Genomic DNA, 13,775 nt, shown 5'->3' with positions numbered 1-13,775 from the left:
TGGAAGACAGCCCTCATCAAATTAATCATCTGCACCTGTTCCTTGCTATAAGCAATTAGAACGCGACCTTCGTGAACATTCTAAAGCACATTCTAGTTAAATACCTGCACCTGTTCCTTGTTACAAACAATTAGAATGTGACTTTTATGAATGTTCTAAAACAGCCTTATTTAAAGACTATCCACACTCTTCCCCTTTGCTCAGTCTCTTTGTCTGCCACTTACCTGTTTCCCGGCTTCCAGTACTCTGTCTTGCCAGCCCCCTTGCTCCTTCCTTGCTGCAAAGGATGTCATACATCAGTATTCTACCTGGATGTAAAAATAAGAAGAAAAGAAGAGACACGTTAACAGACTTGATTTCGCTACGTGCTGAGCTCAGCCGCAACATCGTACTTGCAGACAAAGTACAGTGTTTTTGTTCAACTTGGACATTCTGTTGTCAAGGTTCTGCCAGAAATGACTTGGATGAAGCTAACTCAGTACAAATTAGCTTGTGGGTCTGAGGCTAGAATCATACTTACTACAGTTTCGAAACTTTGATGAAGGAACCACTATGGACTATCTAAAAACAACTGACAACAAAACAAAAGGTTGCTTGAGATATAAAAAGTTTTCGTGAGGTTATACCTTAAAAGATATAGCTAATACTATACTAAAGCCTAATTATTTGTTTGTTTACACATGACATATCTGCTGGTACCATTCATCAAACTGGTTTGAATGCCTGCTGCAGTGCTGCGGTTTAGAAGACGAGGCCCAGAATCTCCACAGTGTCTCTCTCTGTAAATCCAGGGCAAGTCTCACGAGGATTCAGATACTAGCGTCGTCGCCCCATTAGAATCACCTGGCATCAAGGCAGGTGGCTTACGACAGCATGCTTAACCTCCAACTGAGCAAGATTATTGAGAATCTCTAGCACACTATTTCAGACATAAATGGGTTTCCGAAGTAAGCTAGAGCTGGATCTTGTCATTTGGCAAAGTGATGCTCTGAAAATGAAGCTAGTCTTTTGATGAATGAATTACACTTCTGAAATCATGTGGAGCTACTTCTGGTGCAACCCCCATGACTTTCCTGAATGTGAAAAGGCTCCTGAAACTGCTGCTGTCCCACCAGAAGTATTACTGAGAAATGCACCTTCCCATACTGCAAAATGTTCATTATGATGGTCCAGCTACACTCTCACCATAGTCCATACATTTCACAAGAAACTAGTGCCATGCCGATTGTACTGTCAACTTCTGTACCCTCAGGCATATAGTAAAGGAATAGTCTCTACACTTGTATTGGTTTATATATGGTAAAGTACCTTTATTGAGGAATTTGTCACACAGTCCAAGATTGACTCATGAGTCTCTACTTTTTCCTTTGTAGGCGTGGGATCCGGGTTCAGGAGTTCTCCCAGGTGATTATCGCAGGATAAAATAAAAATTCTGACAGGCAAGTCACTTGACCAGGTAAGATTATGACCACGACCAAAATGTAATCACCTATGGGTGCATGTGAAGGAGTACCCAGAAGAAATAAACAAACTCTAAATTAGGGGGTTTGATGTTCAGTTATCCTTCTTTAGGGTGAGAACATAGACCGCTGTACAGTATTTGCCCAATATACCCTTTGTGTGTTCTGTTGGAAGGACTCAAGACATTCATCTAGTAAATTAGTACAGCAATTGTATTTCAGGCAGATTACGCATGCCCCATGCCTTTACGCTCCCTCCAGCCCCACACTCTGACACTGGCATGCACCTGTTCAATCCACGCTCCTCCAGCAGCGTGGCTGGGGCATTCAGCACGTCAGTTGGGTTCTCTGTCTTCTGACTTCCCTCCCAATTTGAGAGCTGGCATGTCCTCCCAATTGTGCAGGTTCTGCAGCGTCTTCTGGAGTATTTTCTCAGTTTGGCTACAGTTCTCCTTCCCTCTGCATCTCGACGTTCCTCATTTTCTGAAGTATCTGTGATGACCAGGCCTCTTCTGATGTCAGTGACTGCCAATCCCAATTATTGGCCATGTTAAAATACAGATCCTCGCTCATGACTTATGGGCTAAGCCCCCCCCCCTTCCACCTTCAGTGGTGAATGCTAAAAGTTCTGGTGTACTGTATCCTGCAAGTAAGCTAAATGTATATCCTTGGATTTCGGAGACTAGGGGAGCCAGGGCAGGCATTCAGTTAAGTCTTGCTCCTTGTCACAGGCACCAATTAATCTCTTTGATCATTCATGTGCTCCCTTCGGTCCTGCTGCCTTGGATATGTCTTCAATTGACAACTGGTATGGTTGCCCTACAATCAGACCAGTCAGATATGTTTATTAAAATAAACTGTTCCTGAATCCCCTTAAAAGAGAACTCAAACTGGACTATTGTTTCCCTTTTTCTTTAATTTTTACAAAGCTACATTACTTTTTCATTTGACACAATTCAAAATGATGCCTGGTCTACTCAATTATCAAACACATATCTTCATTTATTCTCAAGACAAATGTATTTTTATCTTTTTTATATTTAAAGATTAACACTTAAAACATGCAACGCATGAATAAAAGTATTCATGTAATGCTTGATGCCTTATTATATGGTGTTTTATTTACACTAAGCATGATTATGTATTCCTTTATGACGATTTTTATTCATTAGTTTATTTTAGATGTGATGTTGTAAATTTTTTTTTTGAGCTAAGGAAAGCTGTTTCTTTCCTTAGCTTGATGTAATTTATATCTATTAAATTACAAGCCGGGTAAGTCATAAACTCCTAAAGTCAGACTCCATTTTTAAATGTTAAGTTAGCCTGTCTGCCTAAGTCATCATGTAATTATCTTTCGCAGAATTTGCTTGTATAATACAATTTCATCTAGACAATTATTTTATTATTATGTTAGACGACATATGTATGCCACAAGCTATGTGATAGCTACGTTTGAATGTTCAACAGTAGACGTGTACGAAAAACATGTAGTCCAAGTTGATAAAATATTTCATCATACTGGTTTAGACCAGTTATATCTCAGAATTTTGGAAAGTCCCCCAATATAGGCTAAAAGTCATTAGTCAACCGTATATAAACCCCTTGGAATGACCACTGAATTTGTGAGGCCTTCACACCAGGTTATCGTAAGAGGTCCTGCCAGACTACTGTATCATTCATTCTTATGCCAAGAGTCGATACATTGATGAGAGGAGCTGAGCCCAGCTGACTGTGCACTTTCCTTCTGAGGGAACACTACCTCCCGGCTGAAGCCTGATGATCACAGAAGATCCACTTTGAAGCGGTATGCTGTGCGTTGGGCCCCAAGAAACTCTAGAAGCAAGTAAGCTGTTCCATCCTCTTATAGTGTAGTGTAAAGAAGTAGCTTCAGGGTGGTAGACTGCTAGGAACATTCTAAATATGCTAAAACTGCTAATTTTATTCTCACTGGTAGCAACATGTATAAGTGTTCTTTTCATTATATTTTGTGTGGTTACTCGTCATGTACTAAGCAACAGGATGAGACTGTTGAAACAAATACTTTTTAATGTATTGTGTCTTTTCTTAGTACAATGCTTGAGTATGTTAGTCAAAAGAACGATAGTGGGTTGGAATTACTACTGCATCCTTGAACCTTTTGAGGGACTGCTAGGCTAGTTACACAGAAACCAAGGACACCAAATTAGCAGGTTGTGTGGGGCTACATTAACCTGGATGTCTGTTCAAACGATGGTGCATTGAACTCCATCCCTGAATCTATAGGTAGGGAATCCAAACCTTGTAGACCTGGGCCAGAGTCCCAGCACATAGGGGCTGACCAAACCGCCCCCACTGCATAGCTAGCCAGTGAGAGTGCCCATCATGATATAAATGGGCATCCTTTTACATGAGGCAGGCCTACTGGCTTTGACAAAGGTCACCACATCAATATGTAAAAGGCAGGCCTATTGGCTTTGAAAACAGGTCACCACATAATTATGTGAAGGCAAGTCTGTTGGCTTTGTCATTAGGTGGCAACATCAATACACAAGGCGAGCTTATTGGCTTTTGTCAAGGTATCATAACATCAATGTATAAAGGCAAGCCTATTGTCTTTATCAAGGGATCGCCACCTTCATAAAACAGCAATCATGTAATGATAAAACATTAAAACCAAGAGAATTCAAACCCATACTTAAAAGCATTCCTTATTAATAGCAAGCATTGCAATGCTTGTCAATTAAGTTTTAAATAAAGTATGTGTATTTAAAAGAACATTAAACACATATCAGGGTCTTTCTTTTAGACTCTTTAAAACACAAAAGGCAGCTATAAGAACAACCCTAATGAAGGCCTGTAAAACATCCAGCTCAGGGAATACTTAGAAACACCATAAACTTTACCAGGGATCACATTGTATATGCCCAATGAAACATAAGATTACTTTTAATAAATGATTTTGGGTAGCTGCTGCATTCTATGCAGCCCTCCCCACAACACTTTTGAAACATGCTGGTGTTGTCTGTGCCCAGATTACGGCACCACAAAGAATGAAAGAATATGCAAATTAGCCCCAATGGGCATTATGTGGTGCTTCTTGGTGAGACCACTGACTCATTGTCAGTGAAATTCCTCCCCCTCCCTCGTAGCACCACCATTAAATGAGGCCTGCCCCTGCACTTGCACTCTCATGTGTGCTGGTGTTCGAGGCCCTCCTCCACGAGCAGGATCACCTGCGCTTCATCCCTGGTGGTCCAGTGGACCCCTGTTCTCCTTTGCTTCGCTCCGCTCTCCTTTCCGTTTTTACTTCACCCTCTGTCTTTTTCTGCTCTGCATTTTTTCTGCCTTCTCTCATTTTTCCACTCATTTCCTCATTTCCCTTAGCCTCCCTGGTGGTCCAGTGGACCTCTGTTCTCCTTTGTCTCGCTCCGCTGCCCGGTACATTTTTCACTCGTTTTTCACCCTTTTTAGGTCTCGGCTAGTAACGCGCTGAAAGCGCGTTCTCGCCAGAGAACTATAGTCGGCGTCTCAGCAGTCTGAGAACGACGAAGTGAGACAAGACCTGGCCGCGCGCAGCGTTTCCCCATAGGATAACGTTGTGCGCACGGCAAGGTCTTGTCTCCACAGCATTGCATGGCAGACCGGATCGCGTCGCGCGCCTCTCTGGAATACAGGGGGAGTCTGCAGAGAGGCGCGCAGCACTGATAAACAGCCATGTTTTTTGTTTTTTTTTCGTCCCGTGTCTGAGCTTGGAATGCGGCTGGATTCAAATTACAAAGCATGCTGGCAAGACTCGTAGCAAAAATGCAGAGACATAAAGCTGTTAATAATTAATTTTGCTACTTTGCGAACTGAGCATTTTATATTTACATTATACCACGTGCTTTTGCAAATATGAGACATGACCGAAAATAGAAGAAGCATGCACATACAGTCATGAAGCATGTTTTATTTTTATTTACTGTTATTTAATTTGACTCCTTTAATGTCATTTACTTTCACTACTTAGTAAACAGCGCATTTCAGAATTACATTACGCCGCGTGCTTATTAATGTTATTGTATGTCACTTGTTGTCAAAAAGCGCATTTCAGATTTACATTAGGCAGCGTGCTTAATAATGTTATTGTTTGTATGTCATTAGTAGGGAAAAAGTGCATTTCTTCACACATTATAGTCTGCTCCACCCTCGCTTCTGTGGCCTCTCCCCAGCCCTCTACTTCCATATCGCCCCAAGGTACTCTAGATATGGTCAGACTTTTTGACGTAAACTTCTCTGTAATAAAAACTTGCCAACTTGTGACCAATAAACACAGACCTCCCGCCTGGGTCTGTCCAGCCATTGTGTGTCGTGTATATGGTATGCACTGCTGCTTTCGCAACAGCCTTTTGTGATTTAACCCCCTGCTGCCCTGTGGCCAAGAGCCCCACCCTGCCGCTTCATACTGCCCCCTGCCCTCATACTGTGTCCCTGCCTTCCTACATTGTCCCTGCCTCCCTACAGTGTCCCTGCCTCCTATACTGCACAGCGGTGACACAGCACTGGGGGTACGTTGCACGCCGGTGACACATTCCGGGTTGCCTGTGGACCGACACTGGTCGCTGATGACAGACGCTGGATGGCATTGCATGGGGGCATACTGCATGGCTGTCACACTGCACAGGTGTGACACTCCTGCCCCGCCTCACACTCAGTGCGGACCGTTTCCTGGCACTGCACAGTGGTGACACTGCACACCAATTACTCTTTACAGTGGTGAGAGCACTTTTGATGACATTGCACGGGCGTAACTGCATGACGACGACTTCACTGGGGTGACACAGCGTGGAAGATAGACTGCACAGGTGTGACAGACCCTGGTGGTAAACTGCACAGCTTTGACAGCACAGGGGTATTTCACTGCACAGCACTGACAGACAACGGGTGACATTGCGCTGGAGTGACACTGCACAAATGTGACACTGTGCACTGTCCTGCCCCCACCCTACCTCTAATCCGCTGCTTGACACTGCACGTTACTGACACTGCGGGGGTGAGACTGAACACTGGTGACAGCATAGTAAACGACAATGCCTGGGGATAAGTAACACAGCACATCGTTGGCACTGTACTGGGGTGACGGGACTAGGGGAACCCAGTACAGCGGTGACAGTACGGGGCGCCGTACTGCGGGGACAGAGCCCCCTGCTAATGGAGCGGGCCCTGACACTGTATGGAGTCACACGCCCCATGCTTCTCTTACTGCACGGGTGTGACACGTTTGACTTTGGCACTTCACAGGGGTTACACAGCACGCTCTGTGGGCCGTAGTATCTCACTGCCGTCCTAGCATTTCCAAGGTGCGTGTACTGAGTCTTCCTAGCAAAAACCCCTGAGACTGAAAGTCACTGCAGAGTGTCACAGCGCGTTTTGGCCACGCGCCTTAATATGGAGCACTCAATGTTCGTTCCTTTTCTCACTGTTCAAGAGGCGCCGAATGATTCTCTTGTACGAACTATCCCCAGAGCAGGCTGGGCCGGGAACGCATCCTTCTCAACGCAGTGCTTTGATATCAATTATCTGACAGCCACGCGGACGGGGCAGCCGGCGAGCTTCTGATAATGGCTGAGCTCCAGCTGGGGGCTGTGGGGAGTTGTTCACATTCAGATGGTCAGGCGGGGATGAGATTGTGTTCTTGTTCTGGAACTGCTGGTGCCCTGTCTGAGAAGTACCACATAAGCCACAATTGTTCACCTGTGCATAAAAGGAGACACCTCACGGATTCAAGGGTGCAATGAACACGTCGTACAGTTCCCTGCGCTTTTCGTCATCGGAGTGTTCCTCTGTCTGAGGGTAAGCAGGTGAAAGGGGCAGGATATGTGCTAGTTAGGGAATGTTGTATATGAAGGAGTGTAAGTTGCTGTCTCCTAGTTTGTCAACTATTGCATCAGTCAGTTTGCTGGATCTCATTACCTAAGATGGGATAAGGCTGCCCCTTTTGCTTGAGTACAGAAGGTAGGGCACCACCCAATACAATGAAATGAGCGGTGCATAAATGGGGCTAGTATTTATATACACTATGCGAGTGGAGGGTGCCCTGTTTATTTCTATCCTTAGATTCCCCTTTTTAATGCACACATGAATTCCATCCCCCCACTCCATCCCCCCCACTCCATCCATCCCCATCCATCCTTCCCCCCATCCATCCATCCCCCACTCCATCCATCCATCCCCTCCACTCCATCCATCCATCCATCCATCCATCCCCCACTCCATCGCTATCATCTTGCAAATCATCTTTATACACCAATACAGACTTTGGTAAAAATTTAATGCAACACATTGTCATATACAATGCCAATAACTCAAACTTTAATGCTGCGAGACCTATTGCATTGCAAATGCTTGTTCAAATAGTTTCTGCACTTTTCTACATTCTGTGCTTTCCCTGCTCTCTGCCTTATTTCACCCTTTTCTCCTTTTTCCCCTCTTATTCCTCCTTCCTCCCTCCTCTATTCCTCCTTCCCCACCCGTTTTTCCCTACCGCTGCTGCCCCCCGCACTACTAGCGCGACCAATCCTGCTCCCCCCCCGCTCCCTCCTCCCCGACCCTTACATAATGGAGGCCGCTGCTGGCTACGACCCGGCAGCACTCCACACCCTCAACCCAGGCCACAACAAACAACTGCAAGCTAGTGTCACCGTCCAACATCCACAGACCCTTCATCTGTCTCTGCTGCTGGCACACCTGAATCAATGCCAAGACCATGGACCTAGAGCAACCCACAGACAAGAACACACCTGAACCGAAGATCCTGCAATGCATGCTCCTCAACGTCCAATCCCTCCACAAACACGCCCCTTGAAATCTGGGACCTCCTCAACAGCACCAAATCGGACGTAGCGTTCCTCACCGAAACATGGACCAACACCTCCTCGGACCGGCCATGGCCATCGCCATCCCCCCAGGACACAAGATCTCCAGGAAGGACTGCACCAACCGCCTGGGAGGAGGAATCGCCATCGTCTACAAATCCACTCTCCGCCTGAGCACACTCCCCGACGAGCCCACAGACCTGATGGAACACCTTCACTTCAAGATACTGGCCAGCTCCACCACCACATTCCGAGGAACCCTCATCTACCGACCCCCTGGACACCGTGGAACTTTTGCCGAATCCATCACAGATATCATCTCTCCACAGGCCATCGCATCCACCAACTACACCCTTCTGGGAGACCTCAACCTTCACCTCGACAACCAACGGGACCCCAGCACCACATCCCTCCTGGACAACCTCCACAACATTGGACTCTGCTAGATTGTGACCAAACCCACACACTCAGCAGGACAACCCCTCAACCCCCTCTTCACAACAGGAACCTCCATCACCTTTAGCCACATCCCCGAGTTCCCATGGATCGACCATCGTTGTGTCCACTTCACCTTCAGAACACCCATCATCCACAGACACCAGCACCTGCTCCCACGAAGAAATTGGACCAGAATCACAGACGACCAGCTAACCTCATCGCTTAGCAACTCCACCCGGACCTTTGCAGAAAACGACGACCACAACGCCGCAGCCCGAACCTTGCACAGATGGATCACCGACAGCGCCAACACCTTAGCCCCCCTCAAGAAAAACAACAACACCCACGCCAAGAAAGCTAGATGGTTTACCACAGAACTTCAAGAGTCCAGACGCACTTGCCATCACCTTGAAAAGGACTGGAGGAACACCAAATCCACAGAAGCCCACAACAACATCAGAGCCGCCACCAAAGGCCAGCACCAACTCATCACAAAAACGAGGAAAAAAGCGATCGAAGACAGAATCTCCACCCACGCACACAACTGCAAAGAACTCTTCAACATCATCAAGGAGTTCTCCCAACCTACCGGTGAGTCCACCGACATCCCACCCTCACAAGACCTCTGCGACAAACTCAGCACCTTTTTCCACCACAAAATCAAGAGCATCTATGACATTTTCGATAATGACAACCAACACACTGAACCCTCACCAACCACCCACGACACCATGAAGCCACCGATCAACAACTGGGCAGCCCTCACCACCGAAGACAGACTGAAGAGGATGAACTCAATCCACTCTGGGGCCCCCACGGACCCCTGCCCCACCACATTTTCAACAGGGCCGCCGACACCATCGCACCCATGCTCCGCCACACCATCAACCGCTCCCTGGCAACCGCATCGTTCCCCGATGACTGGAAAAACTCCGAGATCAACCCCCTCCTCAAGAAACCCTCGGCTGACCCCACCGACCTCAAAAACTACAGACCCATCTCCCTGCTTCCCTTCCCAGCGAAAGTCATCGAGAAAGCCATCAACAGCCAACTCGCCACATTCATCGAAGAGCACAACATCCTCGACTCCTCCCAGTCTGGCTTCAGAAAAAACCACAGCACGGAAACCGCCCTCCTCGCCCCAACAGACGACATCAGCACCCGACTGGACAAAGGAGAAACAGCAGCCCTCATCCGCCTCGACCTCTCAGCATCTTTCAACACAGTCTCTCACCCAACCTAATACGCAGACTCCACGACGCAGGTATTCAAGACAAGGCCTTCGACTGGATCCGCTCCTTCCTCTCCAGCAGAACGCAGCGGATCAGACTCCCCCCTTTCCTCTCGGACCCTACACCAACCACCTGCGAAGTCCCCCAGGGGTCATCCCTACGCCATACGCTCTTCAACATCATCATGGCTCCGCTTGCCCCCATCGTCAGAACCTAGGGACTCAACATTGTGTCATAAGCAGACAACACCCAACTCATCCTCTCCCGATCCAAGGAGCCCAACACCGCCAGACAAAATTTTCGAGAAGGCATGGAAGCTGTCACAAAATGGATGGAAAACAGCTGCCTTCAACTAAACACCAACAAAACAGAAGTACTCATCATAGGTCCACACCCTGACGCCTGGAACGACACCTGGTGGCCCTCCAACCTCAGAAGCCAGATCAATGCTCGTCCTCCTGCTTCCACATCCTCCGCCTCCTATGCAAGACCTTCAAATGGATCCCCCTCGAACACAGAAAGACCGTTACTCACGCCCTGGTCGCCAGCAGACTCGACCATGGCAATGCACTCTACACCGGAATGAACAAAAACCTCACAACCAAGCTACAGAACATCCAGAACGCCGCCGCAAGACTGGTCCTCAACCTGCCAAGACACTGCCACATCTCCCAGCACCTGCGCACACTCCACCGGCTCCCCCTCGAAGCTAGAGTCACCTTCAAGATGCTCACCCACGCTCACAAGGCCCTCCACGACACCGGACCAGCATACCTGAACAGCCGACTCAAATTCCATGCACCCCAAAGGACCCTTCCATCAGCTCAGCTCTCCTACACCGTGATCCCCTGCACCAGAAAGACCAGATTAGGAGGCCGCTCCTTCTCCTTTCTCGCGGCCAGAGCATGAAAAACCCTCCCTCTCCATCTCAGACAGACAACATCTCTCCCTATCTTCACAAGAACAAAAACCTGGCTCTTTGACAGACCCCTCCTTGATGGACTAGAACCTGCAAAAAAAAACCTCCCCCAGTGCCTTGAGACCCTCACAGGTGAGTAGTAGCACTTAACAAACGTGTGATTTATTGATTGTTTGAATGATAACTAAGCGTAATTTCTTATTATTTTTTTTACTGCCTTGTGCTCCAGGTTGTAACTTCTGATTGTTGTTAGATTTGAGTTCCAGTTCATCAGTGCATAGCAATGGAAGGCATCTAGTCTTCTCATTCTTGAATAAATACTGCCCCATAGATCAGGTACCTTTTTCTGCTTTGGGGTGTTCGGGTGCAAGAAAAGCTGCAATGAAAGAGCACTCTCTTGTGATCACTTGGAAGATGTGTGGGACCACGGAATAAAGTGCGGGGGTCGATGGTGGCTGACTGCAGAAGTTTGGCAAATGAACGCTCTCTCATAAATGTGGCGGTTGTCCAGTCTGCTGTATTAAAAGTGCATTATAGTGTATGGTACTTATAATCCAGTGGACGGGATATCTGCCACATTGTGAGGGAGTACCTTGTCTTCCAAACTCTAAATAATGCCTAAAAGTGCTAATTTAAAGTATGGTGGATGGAGGGTATTCTGTTGGGATGGTGGAGGACAATGCCCTCGCCTTCCCAAGGACCATCTGTCCGCCAAGTCTAAAGTTGTTTTGCCAGCTCTGTGACCAACTCCTAACATTTGCAGGATACACTGTCACAGCAGTTCCTGTCAATGTTGTAAAAGTTTAATGGATGGCTCAGTCAGACGGTATGGCCGCCCTTCAACCTTTTACTCAGTTTTTCACTTTTCAAAACCAAACTACCAATCAGATTTTTGTTTTTGAAAAATGGAAAACTAATGATCCCCAGACCATGGCTAATATCTGATGGCCCATACTCTATCTGGCTGTCGGAGAAGTATGTGGGGAACAGAGTCGAAGTAGGCTCCGTTGTCGACATTCTATCAGTCCACCCATCTCTAAATCTTTCAGGCCAACCTTGAGTTTGGTAGAGAAGATACTCGATTGACTTTGTCAGATAACCCCCAGCCAAACTCAATATCAGTCTAAAGGCCTTATTATGAGTATGGCAGTCCTAGGACCGCTGTACTTGAGGTGGCGGTCTGACAGCTGTATTATAATGGTGGCGGTGGGACTGCCACAAGACCACCACCTCCACCGTAATCCAGGAACCCACGGCGGCGGTGGTCTGAAAAGGGACTGAATATGCTGGCGGAGCCGATGCCTGCACCGCCAAGCATATTACTACCTGCATTTCCAGTGCCCATCTCATGGCGGTGACCCCACCATGGAAATGGCAGAAATGCACCAAATAGAAAACACGGCTAAATCTGGTCATGGGGGTGCATGCGGCGGGAAATTGCACCTTCATGCGTGCACTTTGTGGCATGCACGAGATGGTGCATGCCACACAGTCCACAAATAAGCTGAAACCTCTATCACAGTGGCAGGATGCTATTTAAGCTCTCCTATTTGCCTAAGAAAACTGCCACTGTGTCACTGCCGTGGCACCGCCTGCCCGCCCTGGATTTAACTCATAATGTGGCGAGCATGTTAACCACAGGTTTACCAAAGGTAGACCATGACACTCGTAATAAGGCCCTTTACCTTTTTCCCAGAAAGGAAAGGATTGTATAGAAACCATCAAAGTATAACTACCAAACCCCCCACACTCACTCCGGCAGGGACAGATGAGCCACATCGATTGCTCAAGTTGGTCAAATCTTTATTACGATGTCAACAAAAAGACTTGCTTCGGCCGTCAAGCGGCCTTGGTCACATGCTCAGTGTAAGGGAAAACTGTATGTAATGACATTGAATGTCATGTCAAAAGTTACAATTTCGAGCATGAATAAAATACAATTTCGAACGTAAATTAAATACATTCATAAACAATTCATGCATTGTTTATATAATGTGAAGTTTCAAATTAATCAATTTAAAATGTACAATTGTTATAGTGGCTTAATACTGCCTTTAAAAACATTGTTATTGTGTTGACAATTAAGGTCTTTTTGGACCCAACCAATATTTAGGTTGAGGTCCTGACGACAAGTAAATTAACAACTACATTTTGTGGTGAAGTAATTTCGGATTAGAGATAGTGTTTCTTACATATATTCTGTATATATAATTCTTTGTTAGGGATTACTTTATCATATCATGACCTTTTGAGAACGGACATAACCTATATACTTGAACTTACAAAGTATTCAAATAAGTTTTTTGAATTATGTTTATTGGTTAAATACGATTTGGTGGACATTGGTTTAAATAGCTAATAATGTTTTGCAGGCTTTTTGACAAATTAAGAGTATGGATATGCCCTTAATTATAACAAGAATCAAATCTAAACCTTAACAATAACTGATCAGGGATAATACGTGATCCATCATGAATATTAAATAAGATGAAACTGCTGATTATTAGAATAATAATAATAAGATCTACGTTAGATTGGCGACCTTTTAAAATATTTGCTGTGAATTTATGCATATGCATTTTTATATTATTTCTGTAGATTTATTGGGTTTCACATACTGGCAAAAACTATATGAATGAGAACCATTTACATTTCAAGGTATGTATATATTTGTCTATGATGGCTATTGTGAGATGAAATACATTTGAGTATTGATTTTGGTTAAGTGTAACTCCAATACTTGGTGTAAATCATGGATTTGGTTTCGGGAACAATGGTATGGAATAGAATCCTTTCTTGTAAATTCTGCTTGTTACATGCAAGGTGTTTCCTTCTCTTTCCTTAGCTGTGCAAGACACTAAGGGCCATATGTATCAACATTCCGTTTTGCGAT

At 45.9% G+C, this 13,775-nt stretch overlaps 1 protein-coding gene across 3 annotated transcripts in view; it reads right to left on the bottom strand.

Moving 5' to 3' along the window:
• Nucleotides 1-13,775, bottom strand: part of LOC144819435 (uncharacterized) — a 360,173-nt gene that overhangs the window by 269,149 nt on the left and 77,249 nt on the right. For all 3 annotated transcript variants that reach the window (XR_013607366.1, XM_078677326.1, XM_078677325.1), the window contains exon 4: nt 225-308. Coding sequence is in view for 2 of the 3 variants with exons in the window: in XM_078677326.1 (XP_078533452.1) it covers nt 225-297 (73 nt within the window). In the remaining variant the exon portion in view is untranslated. The remainder of the gene's footprint in view (nt 1-224; nt 309-13,775) is intronic.

Source organism: Lissotriton helveticus, chromosome 2_1, assembly GCF_964261635.1.
Source record: "Lissotriton helveticus chromosome 2_1, aLisHel1.1, whole genome shotgun sequence".
In the NCBI taxonomy this organism is placed as follows: domain Eukaryota; kingdom Metazoa; phylum Chordata; class Amphibia; order Caudata; family Salamandridae; genus Lissotriton; species Lissotriton helveticus.
The sequence above is the reverse complement of the archived record's forward strand: the minus strand, read 5'-3'. Positions and strand labels throughout refer to the sequence as shown.